Source organism: Furipterus horrens, unplaced genomic scaffold (assembly GCF_987537825.1).
Source record: "Furipterus horrens unplaced genomic scaffold, mFurHor1.1.pri manual_scaffold_4, whole genome shotgun sequence".
NCBI lineage: Eukaryota > Metazoa > Chordata > Mammalia > Chiroptera > Furipteridae > Furipterus > Furipterus horrens.
In genome coordinates this window covers 69,475,990-69,490,972 of record NW_028327174.1, presented here as the reverse complement: position 1 = coordinate 69,490,972, position 14,983 = coordinate 69,475,990, and the positions used below count along the sequence as shown (strand labels likewise).

At 40.7% G+C, this 14,983-nt stretch overlaps 2 protein-coding genes across 3 annotated transcripts in view; one reads left to right on the top strand and one right to left on the bottom strand.

The window, feature by feature from the left end:
- TRHDE (thyrotropin releasing hormone degrading enzyme) overlaps positions 1-11,600 on the bottom strand; it is a 396,580-nt gene extending 384,980 nt beyond the window's left edge. Inside the window, exon 1 of the mRNA XM_090275652.1 lies at positions 10,702-11,600. Within this exon, the coding sequence (XP_090131778.1) occupies positions 10,702-11,600 (899 nt within the window). The remainder of the gene's footprint in view (positions 1-10,701) is intronic.
- Positions 11,601-11,903: 303 nt separating this feature from the next.
- The window catches only part of LOC150012181 (uncharacterized), a 57,215-nt gene continuing 54,135 nt past the window's right edge, over positions 11,904-14,983 (top strand). For both annotated transcript variants that reach the window (XR_016510712.1, XM_090275650.1), the window contains exon 1: positions 11,904-12,425. The gene's annotated coding sequence lies outside the window, so the exon portion shown is untranslated. The remainder of the gene's footprint in view (positions 12,426-14,983) is intronic.

Genomic DNA, 14,983 nt, shown 5'->3' with positions numbered 1-14,983 from the left:
TTATTCCCCCACACCCCCATTCTTATTAGGGAATTCTGGACCCAAGGGTAGGTAGGATGATGACCACGCCCAGCTTGAAGCAGCTAGACCAGCATGAGACCATTGCCCACTGTCCTCTATAAGATTATAAAGGGTCTAAAGCCTGGGGAGGGGGGGAATGTTACTTTTTTTATTGTTATAAAAAGTAATCAATTAATGAATTAATTCTAAAATGATAATAATAATATAGGAAAGGGAGAAACCAGAGAGATTGCATGCATGACCAATGGGCATGGACTGGGGAAGGAAGGGATTGCTGGGGGAGGGGGGTGCTGGATGGGGGGCAGCAAAAGGGAAAAAATGAAACTATTGTGACAATATAATCAATAAAATATATCTTTAAAAAATTCTAAGTAGAAGCAACTTCTACTTTTTTCACATTTCAGGATTACAAATGAAAATGCTTGTATTAAGTAATTTAACTTAAGAAGGCCATTATTTATGAAAATAATCATGACAAAAGTTAAACTTTTTGAACAATACTAGTTGCAAAACTTCATATAAGGCAAGTCAATATCAGACCACTTATAAAACATTACTGAGTTCTAAAGCCATTTGTTTAAAAAGCTGTTTCCCCCATAAGTAATTCGGCCACCTCTCCTTTCTCCATCATCCAAGGTATACATGGTTAATCTAACATGGCATTTTCCCACTGAGCCTGAACTTGACCTCAAAATTATTCTCAGCACAGCACTTCAGGCAACTACTATCAATCAATAGGGGTTGGTGTGTGTATTGAATCTTATTGGCTATCCTCGGCTCAAACCATGAGGTGTACATGTTTAGGCTATTTTAAAATTATGGAGCTTATATTTATCATGAGGGCCTACCTTTTTAAAGCTTAGATTTGAAATAGAGAAAAAAAGACATTTTTAAGATTAATTGTATGATGACTTTCCGAGAGAAAGTTTTTAAGAGACATCTTGAGAACAGTACTGGGCTGCCACACACCAAGCTTGGGTAAATCACTTTACTGCCTGAACCTATTTTTTTCATTAGTAGAAAGAAAACAATAATTTTCTAGGCCTTCCTTACAAAACTGTTGAGATGATAAAATGAGATAATATATGGGAAAGAAGGTTTAACTATAAATCTTCAGAACAACATAAGGTTAAAGTTGGAAGCAAATTGCCCAACTCCCATAAATTTCTGAAAAGAAAAAATAACTCCAGTAGGGTTAAGTGATTTGTCCAAAGTTACACAGTCAATTAGTGCAAAGCTGGGTCTAGAATTCACATTTTCTGTGTCTGAGTAAATGGTAACTACATTTCAAAAACAGTAAAATTAATCTTTAGCCATAATCTTATAAATAACGTTAATACAACTGTTGGTAATTAAAGTTCTTTCCTAATTTGCCAGAATCGTGGTAATATTTTTCTCTATTATTTTTACTGGTAATAATATAATTTTTGCTTAATTAAATGTCAGTACCTTTTAGTTAAAAGCATCCATTTACAATTTTCTCATCACATATTTTTGTCTTAGTTAATGTTCTTGAATCTTACCTTTCAATTTTATTAATTAAAATGTCCACTGAGCTTGATATTTCTCTACTGAAGCTATTTAAAAGATATCCATAAGATTTTATATATGAAAAATAAGTGTTCTCTTTTAACTTTAAAGTATCTGAGAACTCCAATTCTAGTCATTGAACAGTTAGATATTTTCTGCTGTATGTAAGCTCTTCATTATTAGGGTACATGGAATATATTTTTTAAAGATATAATTATTTTGCCCTTAAGTTCTTTGCAATCTAATTGAAAGGAATATCTATATTTATATATTCTAATACTAGTAATATTAGGAGAAAACTTCTGCAAGTGTTCAACAGAGTGGCTGCAATTAGAATGCATTAGTCATTACGTAAAAATCAAAGGTGTCCTTGGTATTAAGTAATTAATGGGTAGGAATTTATTAGATATAGAAATTCTAAGTACCTTTGGGCTAGTGAGAAATTAATAAACCAAATATTTATACAGAAGGATAATTTCATGCAGTTTCTTTTTGCCTTACATAGTAAGTAAATATGTCAGTAAAGCTAGCAATGTAAATAACTGATTTTCAGGGTTGAAAGGAACTGTAGAAATCATTTAATGACTTTTTCTGTAATTAATATTCTTAATAAAATTATACATACAGTATATATCTATGCACAGAGGTCCAACATATATTCTGATAATGTCTAAATGAGAAAATACCAATTTCACAGTCTGGCACCTAAGGACGATTGCAATTGAATTTCAATTTAGTATTTAGGAAATCAAAGAAGGTCCCTTGATAAAGAAGAGCAGTGGAACTAGATTACATTTAAGGTCTTTCCCAAGCTTGAGATCATATAACTGAACAAAACTTTGGAATAAAATATCCCCTGAATTTGATGAGGCTTTTTAAAATGTTAATTACACTATCACTAAGTAGCTTTTTACTATAAGTTCTATAATTCATGTGCCTCTCTTAATCATTTTTGAGTGTTTAATACTGAGAAAAAAGAAATATCTTTGCTGCCTTCCCTCATGAGTTTATACTCTAAATAAAAGAAATTAAATATATACCTACATGGCATCATACAGAAAGCCATGACAAAGAGGGAAAAGGTATGAAGAAATTACATTCTCTTTCGGCAGGCTTTTTCGGTCTCAGCACTGCTACATTTTAGGTTGAATAATATTCATTGTGAAGGCCGTTGTGTGCACTGTAGGACGGTTAACAGCAGCATCCTTGCCCTCTACCACCAGATGCCAGTAGCACCGCCTTTCCCCAGCTGTAACAAGCAAAATGTCCCCAGACACAGCAAATGTCCCCTGGGGAACAAAACTGACCCAGCTGAGAACTACCAGCCTTAAGAACTGAAGGAAGGCTTTACGGAGGAGGAAACAGTAAGAACTGGTCTTGAAGCCTGGGGAGTATTTTAAGGCTCAGAGATGGATGGAGAAGTGAGCAAGTTGACTATGGGTAGCACAGAAATAAGCCTTTAAAACAGCTTTGACTCACATAGTAAGTTAATGCCCTGTCTGCTCTGGTTGTACCAGATCTCAGTATTGCCAACCCATCTCTAAGAGCTCTCTTGCCCTTGGTACTCAACTTTGTAACAAAGAGGTCTAATTTCAGACTCAGCACCCAACAATGTCTGCTGGGTTTCAAAAATATAATTTTGTCTTCAGTGTATTTATTTTAGGGTTATCTTCAGTTGGTGGAAGTAATATTTCTTTTCTGCTTACTGTCATTAAAAACATCAAAGAGGGCTCTAGAGAGGGTGATTTGGGGTAGAAAATAATGAGTTTGAATTTGAGTAAATTTGAGGTGAGTCTGAGGTGGTAGTAGTAGGATACAAGATAGAAGAAGTAGCAAAAATAATGAAAAATAGAAAACATTTTAATATACCATATGGATATGAAATACATATGTAAATACAACAAGAAGTGAAATGAAATAGCAGGAGACAGAAGTTAATAGTGACAAGTATTTTGTTGTCTGTCTTTTTTTTTCTTGCTTTCTTAAACAAAATCGTTTTTACTTTTTAATGAATCCTACTACCATTAAAAAATCCCACTTCTAAAAGTGACATTCTGGAAGTGTCATTCCAAGAATGTCGCTTTAGCATAACTAGAAAAATATGAATAACATACCTGTATTTTAATTCTCTTCTAAAATAAATTACTTGATTTCTTAACAACTTGTCTATTTGACATTTTGGTTCAGCTAAGGAGAGCTTAAAGCTCTCTGTTGCCTCTGAAGGATATAGAGAATTGATTTCTTCTTATTTCTGCGGAAGTTCACTAGGCAAGCTACTTGTATCAAGTCATTATGATAAGATTCAGCAGAAGTAATACATTAATGTCAGTTAATATTGCCAACAAATTACAGTATGTGATACAAAACAAATTCTGTTCCATTATTTTCAGTTTGCCTTTTCATAAAGTTAAAATATGCAAAAGAAACAGATGTTTGCATAGAACTGTTAGTATTAAAAATTGATTCATGACTTTTCACTGTGGATCCCACCAAAACCAAGAGAACCTCATAAATGGCGGGGCATTTTTCAGAGGTTTCCGTTTTGGCCACTTCTAAGTATACCATACATACAGCACAGTGAAAAACTATCTTTGAACTTGCTTCTACTGAAATTGCAAACTGCCTAGAATCATCATCATTTAAGATTGGTAATAAAAATTCCCAAGATCTAAAGGAAAGTTCTAATGGGCCCTCTAGTTACTATTCAACTGTTTGCAGTAAATGGGCTCAGTTATAATGTCATGGAAGTTACACCTGCCCCATTTAAAGTTAAGGCTGTTAATCAAAATGCAAATTATTACTCAATGACAAAACATTTTAAGTCAAAAAGTATGTTGTTTAGACTCTGTGTTTTTATGTACTTCAATGAGTCATTAAACCTCTGCCATTTCAAGAGAAAAGTACTCATGCTGAATATTCAGTGCTATAAGCAAGCGTGTAGTCTATTTTTTTAAATAACCATTCTAGTAAACTAAAAACATAATGCAATAATGCCAGCAATATGTATGTAGGAAGTGGAGCATGTGTGAATAATCGTGTTATAAAAACAGAGCATAATATCCATAATTGTTTTCCTATTTATGTACTAAATACTCTTATCAAAAATGAGTACTGAGTATTTGATAACCATTGAGGAAGAATATTATGAATACATAACATTATCGTCCTGGGTCATAATATTAGGTTTTCATAAGAATAAATAAACTAGTGTCAGAGTTTCATTGTTTAATATTGGAAACAGGCAAAGCCTATGTAAAGATTAAAAAGTACTGCTACTGTCAGAATGCAAATGAAGTCTTGAGAACAATAGCCAATGACTACTGTGCCTTTGCCTTGGTCCTTGGCATTTTTCTGTGTGCTGTACTGGCTTCCAGTGACATGGGAAGCACTAGACTGGCCCTTCAGTCATTGGTTTCTACCATTCTCTCTGCTGATAGAAAGAAGTGCCATCATCGGAGAATTCTGCTTCCCACATTCTTCCTGCTCCCTCAGTCCTCTCCATGTCTCAGGGTCTGAACCAAGCAAGGGATTTGCCTAGCTATGAAATACCACAGCCTTTCTCTTCACTCTCTTCTACCTGGTGAAGGGGCTCTGTTCCATCCTCTCTTTAGAACTCCGCTTAGATGGCATTACAAACAGCCAGGGAAGGAATGTCCACAGTGAACTATTGCTGCTAAAGGGAAACCCCAAGGCAATACACTGACCGTACACAACCTTGTACCAGTCCAAATAGTAGCTCTCCAGCCATGGAATAATATAATATTAACACCCACCAAAGTGTTTACCAATTGTCAGACCCTGTTCTAAATGCCTTCTGTCTTAACTATGTAATCCTCACAATAACCCTATCTATGGGTGATCATTATCACCATTTTCCAGATAAGGACACTAGACCCAGAACAATTAGGAAACTTGGGCAAGGTCATACAGATAATCAGTGGCAGAGTCAGAACAGGAACCCGGGCAGTCTGGTTCCTGAGTCCCTGAAACACACTAATCACACACACACTTTTCCTTCCAGCAAGACAACCAAAAGTGGCTTGACCATATTCTTAAAAGGAATTAAAAGTAACCAACAGCAGTAATGTTAAAACTCCATTCTGATTTATTTATTTATTTATCTTTAGGAAAGATCTCAATAATTAAAACATCACCCTGAAAGTGAACATAGGTCTTCTCTGGGAGGAATGCATTAACCCCTGTCTCTGCACAACTAGTGCCAAAGCTCCTTAAATCCTGGGACCACTCAAGCATTCAGGGACTGAGAAGGTGCACCTGCAGCCAGTGCACAGGAGGTAAGCCTAGAGTCCTTCACTCCAATTCAGCTCCACCCAAACTTGCTAATCTTATTCCACCCTCCCAGCCCAGCCACCACCATCTAGCTATACCTGTTTGTGAATCAGTTCATATTGTCCCAGGAACTGAGAAACGCAGGCAGTATTTTCCATTTTTATATTCTCCCAAATTCTATGTGTTAATAGTAAAATTCTCTGTTGGAGAAAGAATCCACTCTCTAGTAGCAAAAAGCGGGATTTCATTGGGACTTTAAAAAACTGTGGAGGAACCCAGCCACTATTGTAAATCTGAAAGGACGTGAAGGACACACAAAAATTGAAAAAAATGACAACATTGGTAATGATGGCGATGAGTCTTGTTGGTAGCCTGGAGGATGAACACGGGTGACAAGGGGTGCTCTTTCTTACAGACTATAAAACATTTATTCATTAAAGATAAGTCATTTCTTCCTCACTCTTTTTATACCATTCTTTGAAGTCATGCATAAATGAGTGAATCTTATTCTTATAATCTTTTCAACCAAGAGTTCCCATCTTCCAGCAAATCTAAACTGTTGCCTGGCACTGTTATCTCAAACATATCCACTTCCACAGTGGCAAAATTTGGTTTAAGGAAATAAAAATGTTGTGCAGACCAAATAAATACAGGAAAATGAGTCACAGGTCCATCTTTGCTTGAAAGAGATCCAGAGCAAATAGGCCATGCTTGCAGTTGCATTGAATAAATTAAAATATGGGCAAACTAATTTAACTCTTTTAGAGAAACTGTATACTTTATCACTATCCAGGTTGATACAATCAAAGGGTGCCATGGAAAAAACACGGCAAGACAAACACTAATTATTTGGATTTTCCTCCCTGAATCAGTAATTAAATGGTCAAAGCCTTTTTTTCTTTTTTAAAATACTTTCTAGATTTAGTTTCATGGTAGCATTTTGAATTGTGACCAAAATCCAGCAGTACTGGCTCAGTTTGGCCATGTGCTTATGTGTGCCTGACAGGAAAACAATGAGTTAAGTCCATTAAGGAATCACATTAAAAAGTTTTCCCAGGAATAAACGATTCTCACAGGTTTTTCAGTTCAGGGCCTTATAAAAGGAAACCAAAAGCTATATACAGCAACTTGTTCATGTAAAGCTCTCTTCACCAGACTGACTGGGAGAAACAAAGTTTCTTTCAACATAAAAGCAATGTGGTGGTTTTCTTGCTTTTATTAAATATCATGATTATTAATTCATTCCAGAAAAAGGACAAGGCATAAAACCATGTACACTAATACCACAAGAGATCAAATGCCTACCCCTAAAATCTTCTGTATGCTCCACAACATTTTTGCAAAAGCATTTTTTGTAGTTCTTTTTGAGAACTGCAATGTTATTTTCCCATTTTACTTGGAGATCACAGTTGCTCTCTAAATAATCCTTGGTAGAAAAAGACCTATTTTTATTCTGTCTCCTGGCACTGTGGCATATTAGAGACCCCATCAAAGTTTGTCAGAGATAAACAGTCTCCCTATTGAAAGTGAATAAAATGTTCATTTACTTTGGGTAAATCTTGTCTTTCAATAGGACCATCTGGATCTAAATTAAGGTACCCAACTTTGAACATGGATATGCTCACCATCTGGCTACCCAAAAGCAGCAATTACTTCAGGTAAATGAACAGTTTACCTAATTCTGAGCAAGAATATTCTACTATAGAATACTATGACATAAATATACACTCTTTATCTGCCTGCTATACATCCAATTGAGGAAAAAGTGACTATGTGTTCTTCCCAATGGAGATAATTTACTGCTGTGTGTAAACATTTCAAATTTAAGAGAATTTATTTATTTACAATATTCAACAAGTGATGAATTTTTCCTTTAGCCAAATGACCAACAGAAGTTAGAGGATCTGCCTCAAGCAGAGGAATTTTGGGCTTCAATGGGAAGCTTAACTTCCAACCTTTCTCCATTGCAATTAAGGGAACCTGAAAAAGTCAGTCTTCCCTGTAAGACAAAACCAGATCACCTCCAACACCTCATTGGGAGGTAAAGCCTTTCAGGGTTCAAACGTATATTGCACAAGGTGAAATCTAATTTTCCTGCCCTCACCCCAATTGTTTCTCTCAGACCACTGAGTGAGCAGTGAGTTGAAGAATCAGATTGATTGGGATAGTAATGAGTTGTCTCCACATTGGCTAAGTGGATGGAACTGTATGTAGTATTATTCTAAAATAGTTCAAGTTGCTTAATGTGACTCCCCACTGGTAGAGTAAATATTTATTTTCTTTACAGAAACCATCTGATAATTAAATTTGCAAAAATTATGACTAAAGACCAAGGTCTTTAATCATTAATCAAATGAAAATTCTGAGTTTGTATTGATGTTCTTTTGAAAAGTTTGTTTTAAAATGTCAATTTACATTCCATTTTGGGGATAAAAATATCACCAGTAAAAGTCCAACTTTGGCTGAGTTCCCCTTATTGGCATGTCTGAAAATGTTCCAAGTTGCTACAGCAATAACAACCAAAAAATGGTTAACATATATAATATTGGCTAATTGTGAAATAGTTTATTCTATTTCTTTTGCTTTATCAACTCCAGTTATCAACATCGAAGAAATTATCATATTCACTCTGGTATTCAAGGGAGAAAAAAAAGAGAAACAAGAGTTTAGCCATATATGCACTAGGTTAAACTTTCAACCAAGTTATTTACGTCTTTGGAGAAAACTGAAGAAGAGAGTTTGAATACAAGTATACACCAGGAGTACCAGAAATCAGTTAAAGGTCAAGCAGAAATACCTGGTCTTTTTTAAGAATTCTGTTAATTTAAAAGCACTGACCAAAACAAGCTCAATTCCACCAAATATGTTTTGGCATGGCTAAAAGGCAGGATTTGTTGAAAATATTTATTTCACCACAAATTTATTGGTAATGATATGCAGCTCCCACTGTTGACATTTTGATATTGCGAGCTTGTTTCTAAACATAACATGCAAATTTGCTTTCTATGCCTTTCCCCCTATATTTGACATGATCATGAGTTTAAACAAATGCTTTTAATCTGTATTCATTAGAATATGTTGGAGGAAGTGGTGAAAGGGGGTTTAAACTGTCCACATCTGATCTTAAGAGAATGAATAATTTATCCATTCACTTACAGATTTTAACTATCATACTACTATTAAAGCATTGGGCAGTTTATTTATATGAGGTTACTTCATAATACTCTATAAATAATAAAACATTTGTGCTCTCCCATAACACACTGAAATTTCCCCAGCCTCTTATACAATAACTTCTTCATAAAGTTTCCAGACAATATGAGCCCCAAGCTCTCCACCAACAAGCCTGCTGACCTCAAGCACCCTGGGCTACTCAGAGCCCCAGTTTTCTGAAGTTGTGAGAATGACTTAACCACAGAGGTGGCAGGCACTACCAGTGGCATCATTACCAATTTCCAACCTGCCTCTACTTCTAAGGTTGGCTGTTTCATTTTTGTGTTCAATTTTGTTGTCTTCAGTTCTATAGTCATTCAATTAATCAGTTATTTTAAAAGCAAGGGGTTATGGCAAAAAGCAAGAATAACTTTTTTATTCATTCAACAATATGCTTGAGGGCTTAGCAGCACCAACACTTGTAACAGTTGACATTTATGGTAGGTAACCTATATACCAGGTATAGGGTTAACTGATATTCAAGGCATTAGCCCATGGACAATCCTGTGAGTATAGTATCATTATTATCACCTTCAAATTAAAATAAAAGTATGGGCTCTGGAGCCAAATTCCCTGCTTTGTGGGCTCATGAAGTGTCAAGTTACTTCACTTCTCTGTTTGTCCATTTCCCCACCTGTTAATTAAATAGGGAGTGTTGGTAGCACCTACTCCATTGGGTACTTGTAAGATACATTGCTCAGTAAGCACTAGAGGTAGTCATTATCAGAATAGGAACCTGGTTCTGTTGGACTCCCAAGTCTGGAATCTATCTAAACAAGTGATGAAAAGACCCACAGGCTCTCAAAATATAAAAAAAAGTTGAATACTGCCCAAATCTAAAAAGTATCAAAACACCCACTAACAAGGCATTTGAGACTGACCACTAGCTTTCCGTCGTTTCACCAATGGAATCATTTCCAGAGTCAGGAACCGAGGAACAAACAACTGAAGCCACACTCTATATTGGGAGAGAGCCCACAGCACCTGCAAGGACTTTCTTACCGGCCCCGCCCCCTTACTCTGTCACCGGACCCGTTCTTACTACTCTAAATCTCAATTTTCTGTTTTGAACAACTTTATGCAGCTGAAGCCCATCCTCTGCTCTGTGCCTGCCAGATAATGGGCGAGGTGGGCATTTGGGGGTATTGAGGGAGGGGTAGGAAGGGCTTTGCCCTGCACTGACATCTCCCCGGATGCGCGACTGCCCTAGCCTTTTGTAGTTAATGTATTACCCCTGGACGATAACTTGGCAGACTTTTGATATCACCCTGGATGACATCGCTCAGGTTACACACTAACCCTTAAAAAAAAAAAAGAGCCGTGCGCCCTCTGGCTAAGGACCGTTGACGGCGTTAGGGAGGTCCTGGCTAAGCAACTTTGACAGAGGGACTGTGGGGTGGAGAGAAGACTAGAGGAGGGGGTAAAATTTTTCGTTCGCCACTGGTGAGTTTGTGTAATTGGCATCAATGAAAGCCCAGACACCCGGGAGGCCCTGAGTTTGATGGTCTTATTCTACTTTACTTCCTTCCTCCACCCCAAGCTTTCAGAGTACCTGACGCCAGGAGGGTCCCCGGGGTCGCCGGCTGCCCAGCGGTTAGAGCAGCCTGGCGGGGCCGGGCGGTGACGGGCACCGCCTCCCCTCCGTACCTTCTCTCCCCATGGAGCACGTAGGAGCTGCGGAAGAAGCCCAAGAGCTCGTTCTCGATCAGGGCGTTGTAGATGATCTTCAGGTTGTAATTCCTCTGCGCGTCCAGGGTCCTATTCAGCACCACCACCAACACCTGGGTTTGCGGGTAGAGGAAAAAGCCGGCCACCGGGACCGCCCCGGCCACCCGGTCCTCGGCCACCTGCACCTTTTCCACCGCCACCCGGGAGGCGTGCAGCACGACGTAGCGGGTGGCGTTCCGGCACGCGATCTCCACGTTGACCTCCCCGGAGAAGGTGAAGTTCTCCATGAAGGCGGTGAGCATCAGATTGTAGTGTAGCGGCTTGAGATGGCCGGACAGGCGCAGCTGCGTCCACGGCGGCCACTGCTCCTGCTCCTCCTCCGACGGCGGCTGGGCGGACGGCGTCCCAGGGGTGGCCTCCGCCTCTGCCTCGGGCTGCGAAGAGTCCCGGCCAGCTGGATGGTTGCGCCGGCCAGACCCCGGAAGGCTCCCGTTGCCGCCGCGCGGTGGGAAGCCGGCGAGGCCGCCGTCTGCGCCGGACGCTGCGCTCGCCCCACACTCGTCGAAGCGCAGGCTGAGCAGCACGGCGAGCATAGTGACCGCGAGCAGCGCCACGATGGACAAGGCGAAGGCCAGGACGAGCCGCCTGTGCACAGTGATGTGGCGCTCGGTGGTGCGGGGTCGCACCCCCACGGAGTCCGCCCACGGGTCCGAGAGCCCCCTGCTGCCGGTCCGGAGCGCGGCGTCGTTCTCCCCCATGGCGGCCGCGAAGGGTGAGCGGCTCTTCTCAGCCCCCTCCTCCTTCTTCTTCCTCTTCTTTTTCTTCTTCTTCTTTTTCTTCTCCTCCTCCTGCTCCCCCAGCTCGCCGTCCAGGGCCATCACACTGCCTCCTCCTCCTCCCCCGCCCCCTCCGGCACCCCCCGCGGGCGGGCCACCCGGGCCACCGCCAGCGGAGGCATCAGAGAGCGCCCTCGGACAGAGGGCGTGACGCCAGCTGAGACCCTGGGGATGCCGGCCTGGGTGCTTTTAGGGACGGACTCTAGCCGCAAGCGACAGCAACCTCGGCGCCCCCCATCGGCCCCGCCTCTCTCCCGACCCCGGCGGCCGAGGCACGGGGCGGTGAGCTCTGGGACGCGCCCAACTTGGAAAGCGTCTCGCTCGCCCCAACGTGCGCTACTTCTCTGGCGGGCACCCGGCGCCAGGGCACATGCCACCCCCAGCCCTGTGCGCCTGCGGCTCCGGGCTCGCCCTCCCCTGCGCCGGGCTCTCGCCTAGCTTTCCGCGGGAGCCTTCCAGCCGGTCCTCGGCGGGGAAGGACAGGGAGCGGTGGAGAGGGAAGTTACGGCTTCCGCTTTCCCTCCGCACTCCAGCGGCGGCGTTCAGTCTTCTGGGTGGGAGGTGCTCGGAGCGGCGGCGGCAGCGGAGGTGCCCGAGCCATGCACCCCTCAGCCGGGGACGGGAAGGATGGCCGGGGAGGAAGAGGCTGCTGGGGTGAACCAGCCAGGGAAAGTCCCAGGGCCGCAGAGCTGCGAGGGGAATCCGTCCTGGGAAAGCCTTCTCCTCCACGCTAGACACTTTAAGCAGCGGTGGCGGCAAACGGCGAGAGGTTACAGACCGGACAGCGAGCCTCCCTCTTTCTGATGTCGCTCTGACCTCCGGATATGACAAGTGAGCAAGAAGTGTCCGGCCGGGCCATTCCCTCAGGTAGATGAAGCCTCGGGTTTGCTCCGCATCCCGGTGGGGTGAGCCGGAGTGCGTGTGTGTGAGTGCGTGTGCATGTGTGTTCTCGTGTGTGCGTGTGCACAGGCTCCAGGTCTAGATTGCCAAAGCTACGGGGACTGAAACTCCCGAAGAAAAAGCACAGGAAAGAGAGCGAGCGCGAGGAGGCAGGGGAGGCAGGAGGGAGGGGAGCGGCAGAGAGGCTGAGGCAGGCACTGGGAGATGAGAGAGCTTTTCTCCTCTCTGTCACACTAGACACCCACAGCCACAGAGGGGGTTGCTGAGCCGCCTGCCAGAAGTACATTGTAAATCTTCAGCGCAACAAGCCTCGCAGTCACCCCTCTTCCCGACTCCTGAGCCTCCCCGAGCCTCCCCGGAGGGATGGTTGAAGCCTTAGGCTATTAACACCCAGAGCAAAGGGAAGATCCTGCTGGGTAGACTTGGCTGTGTCAGATTTCACATCAAGCTCGCCAAGGGATTTGGAGGATTGTATGTAAATTGAAATTCTCCAAATTTAAATTTAAATTATACACCGTAATGGTCCAGGTGTGCAGTAATAAAAGAAGGGTTAGCAATGAACTGTTAGAATCCTCCAGATATAAAGACTAAAGAAAAGATTTTTTCCCCATCGAACAATTTCTGGCTTTAGATTGGAGAAATGACTAAAATATGATGCCTTAAGTTTAACAGTCAGGACCAAAAACTTGAGACTGAGAAAAACTGGGAAGATGAGCCACATTAGTTTAAACTTACTAGAACACTGAACAAATATATTCCATTTCTAGTCAGTTTTTCACTTCAAATAGCCATAATTACTTTTTTACAGTCTTTAGTGTTATCATAAAAATTGTTTGAACTCTTTCCAAATAGTTACAAATAGAAAGTGTTTGCTGGCAGCAGGATCTTCAAAACAGATCCATAGACCATTGGCTGGTTATGGACTCTTGTCTAAGTTTAGAGAAGTTTTAAATTGTAGTGCGGAGTGTATGCAAGTATCTGGTCTGTCCAACCCTTAGAATTTGTGTGAAGAACCTTAATTGGAACAATATTCACAAAAGAGCCACCTCAATGGTAACAACTAAGAGGCAGGAGTCTCTAGGCTTTTTTGTTGTTTGTTTATTTGTTTGTTTTAATAAAACAAAGTGTGATGGACTTCAGAGTTAATGGAAAAAAAGTAAAGAACAGAATAAAAAGTGAAACAAGTAATTCCTTTTTACATTTCTTTCACATCCTCAAATCCTTAAGGGGTTTTAAAAATCACATCCATAATTATTTTTCTTAACAGAATTGAATGTTTAATGCTACTAGCTCTGGAGTCCTGAAAATATATAATTAAAATATTGTGTTTGGCTTTCAAAGCATGACCAAAAAGGAGAGACCAAATACACATCAACTTTAGCAGTATAACCACTGAAAACATAGCCCAGCTCAATAAAGCTCTTTTCCACTTATCCCCAGATGGGATACATTTCCATTTCCATACATTCTAAATGTCCATTTGAAGCATTTTTAAATGATGATTAAAAGAAGTGCCAGGGTGGATTATTTTTTTAAGCATGTTGTATGTGGGCCGTTAGCCACAGACCAAGGGAAATGCCACATTCTGTTCAAGTTACTTTTTTCTGCTCTGTTTTTAAATCTCTATGCTCCTGTTGTCCATATGTATCTGGCTCTATGCATCTTAAGAGTTGAGGAGTTGGGGTTCATTAGGTTTTTTCTTTTCCCACAGAATCAGGAAATATAGTACAGGGAGACAAAAAGATGTGTGTGACTCTTAGCAGGTCACCAGACTTCTTTGACCTAAGGGTATGAATCTGGCAACTTGGAATTATTAATCTAAAGTCAATGGATTCAAGTCGTTTGCATTAACAGAAGAATCTGGAACCACCCCTAAAAGTCTGAGAACCACAATCTAAATGAAGAACTTACCCACTAAGCAATATTTAAGACCTTTCTCTAAAATGATATTAGTCAGGAGAAGATTCAAAGAAGGCCTTTTGTGGCCTTCTTTGTGTTTTGTCAATGTGCTTTTGTGCTTTTGAAATTACTACAAAGCAATTTTCAACTATTTTGGAATTAAGGAATATATTTACCAATTAGTAAAGTTTCTAATGACTGTGATAAAATTAGTGAATGGGTTATCTTTAATATCCATGCAGAGTGAGCACAATTTTATCAACACGAATTAAATAACTTATTAAAACATTGCCCCTAAAATGCATCTTCATCCAGTAAACTCAGTATCAAGGTCAAGTAGGTAAATATGTTTTCTCTCATATTAACATTATAAAAGGGTACAATGAGTTGTTTTTCTTACAATGTCTGAAAGTACGTAGCACCCTTTCCTTGAGAAGCAAGCACTTGGGTAAGATAATATTTTAATATCATTTTTCTAGGGAATGTCCACTCTACCCCCTAGCGAAAAAAGCAACATTTCAGATTGTGTACATAACAAAAATATTAAAGCAGTGGTTCACTAATACTCCTATGAAGAAGTTGCCTTCAGTGTTGTAGATCACTAAATTTGAGATAGTTTTTACTTT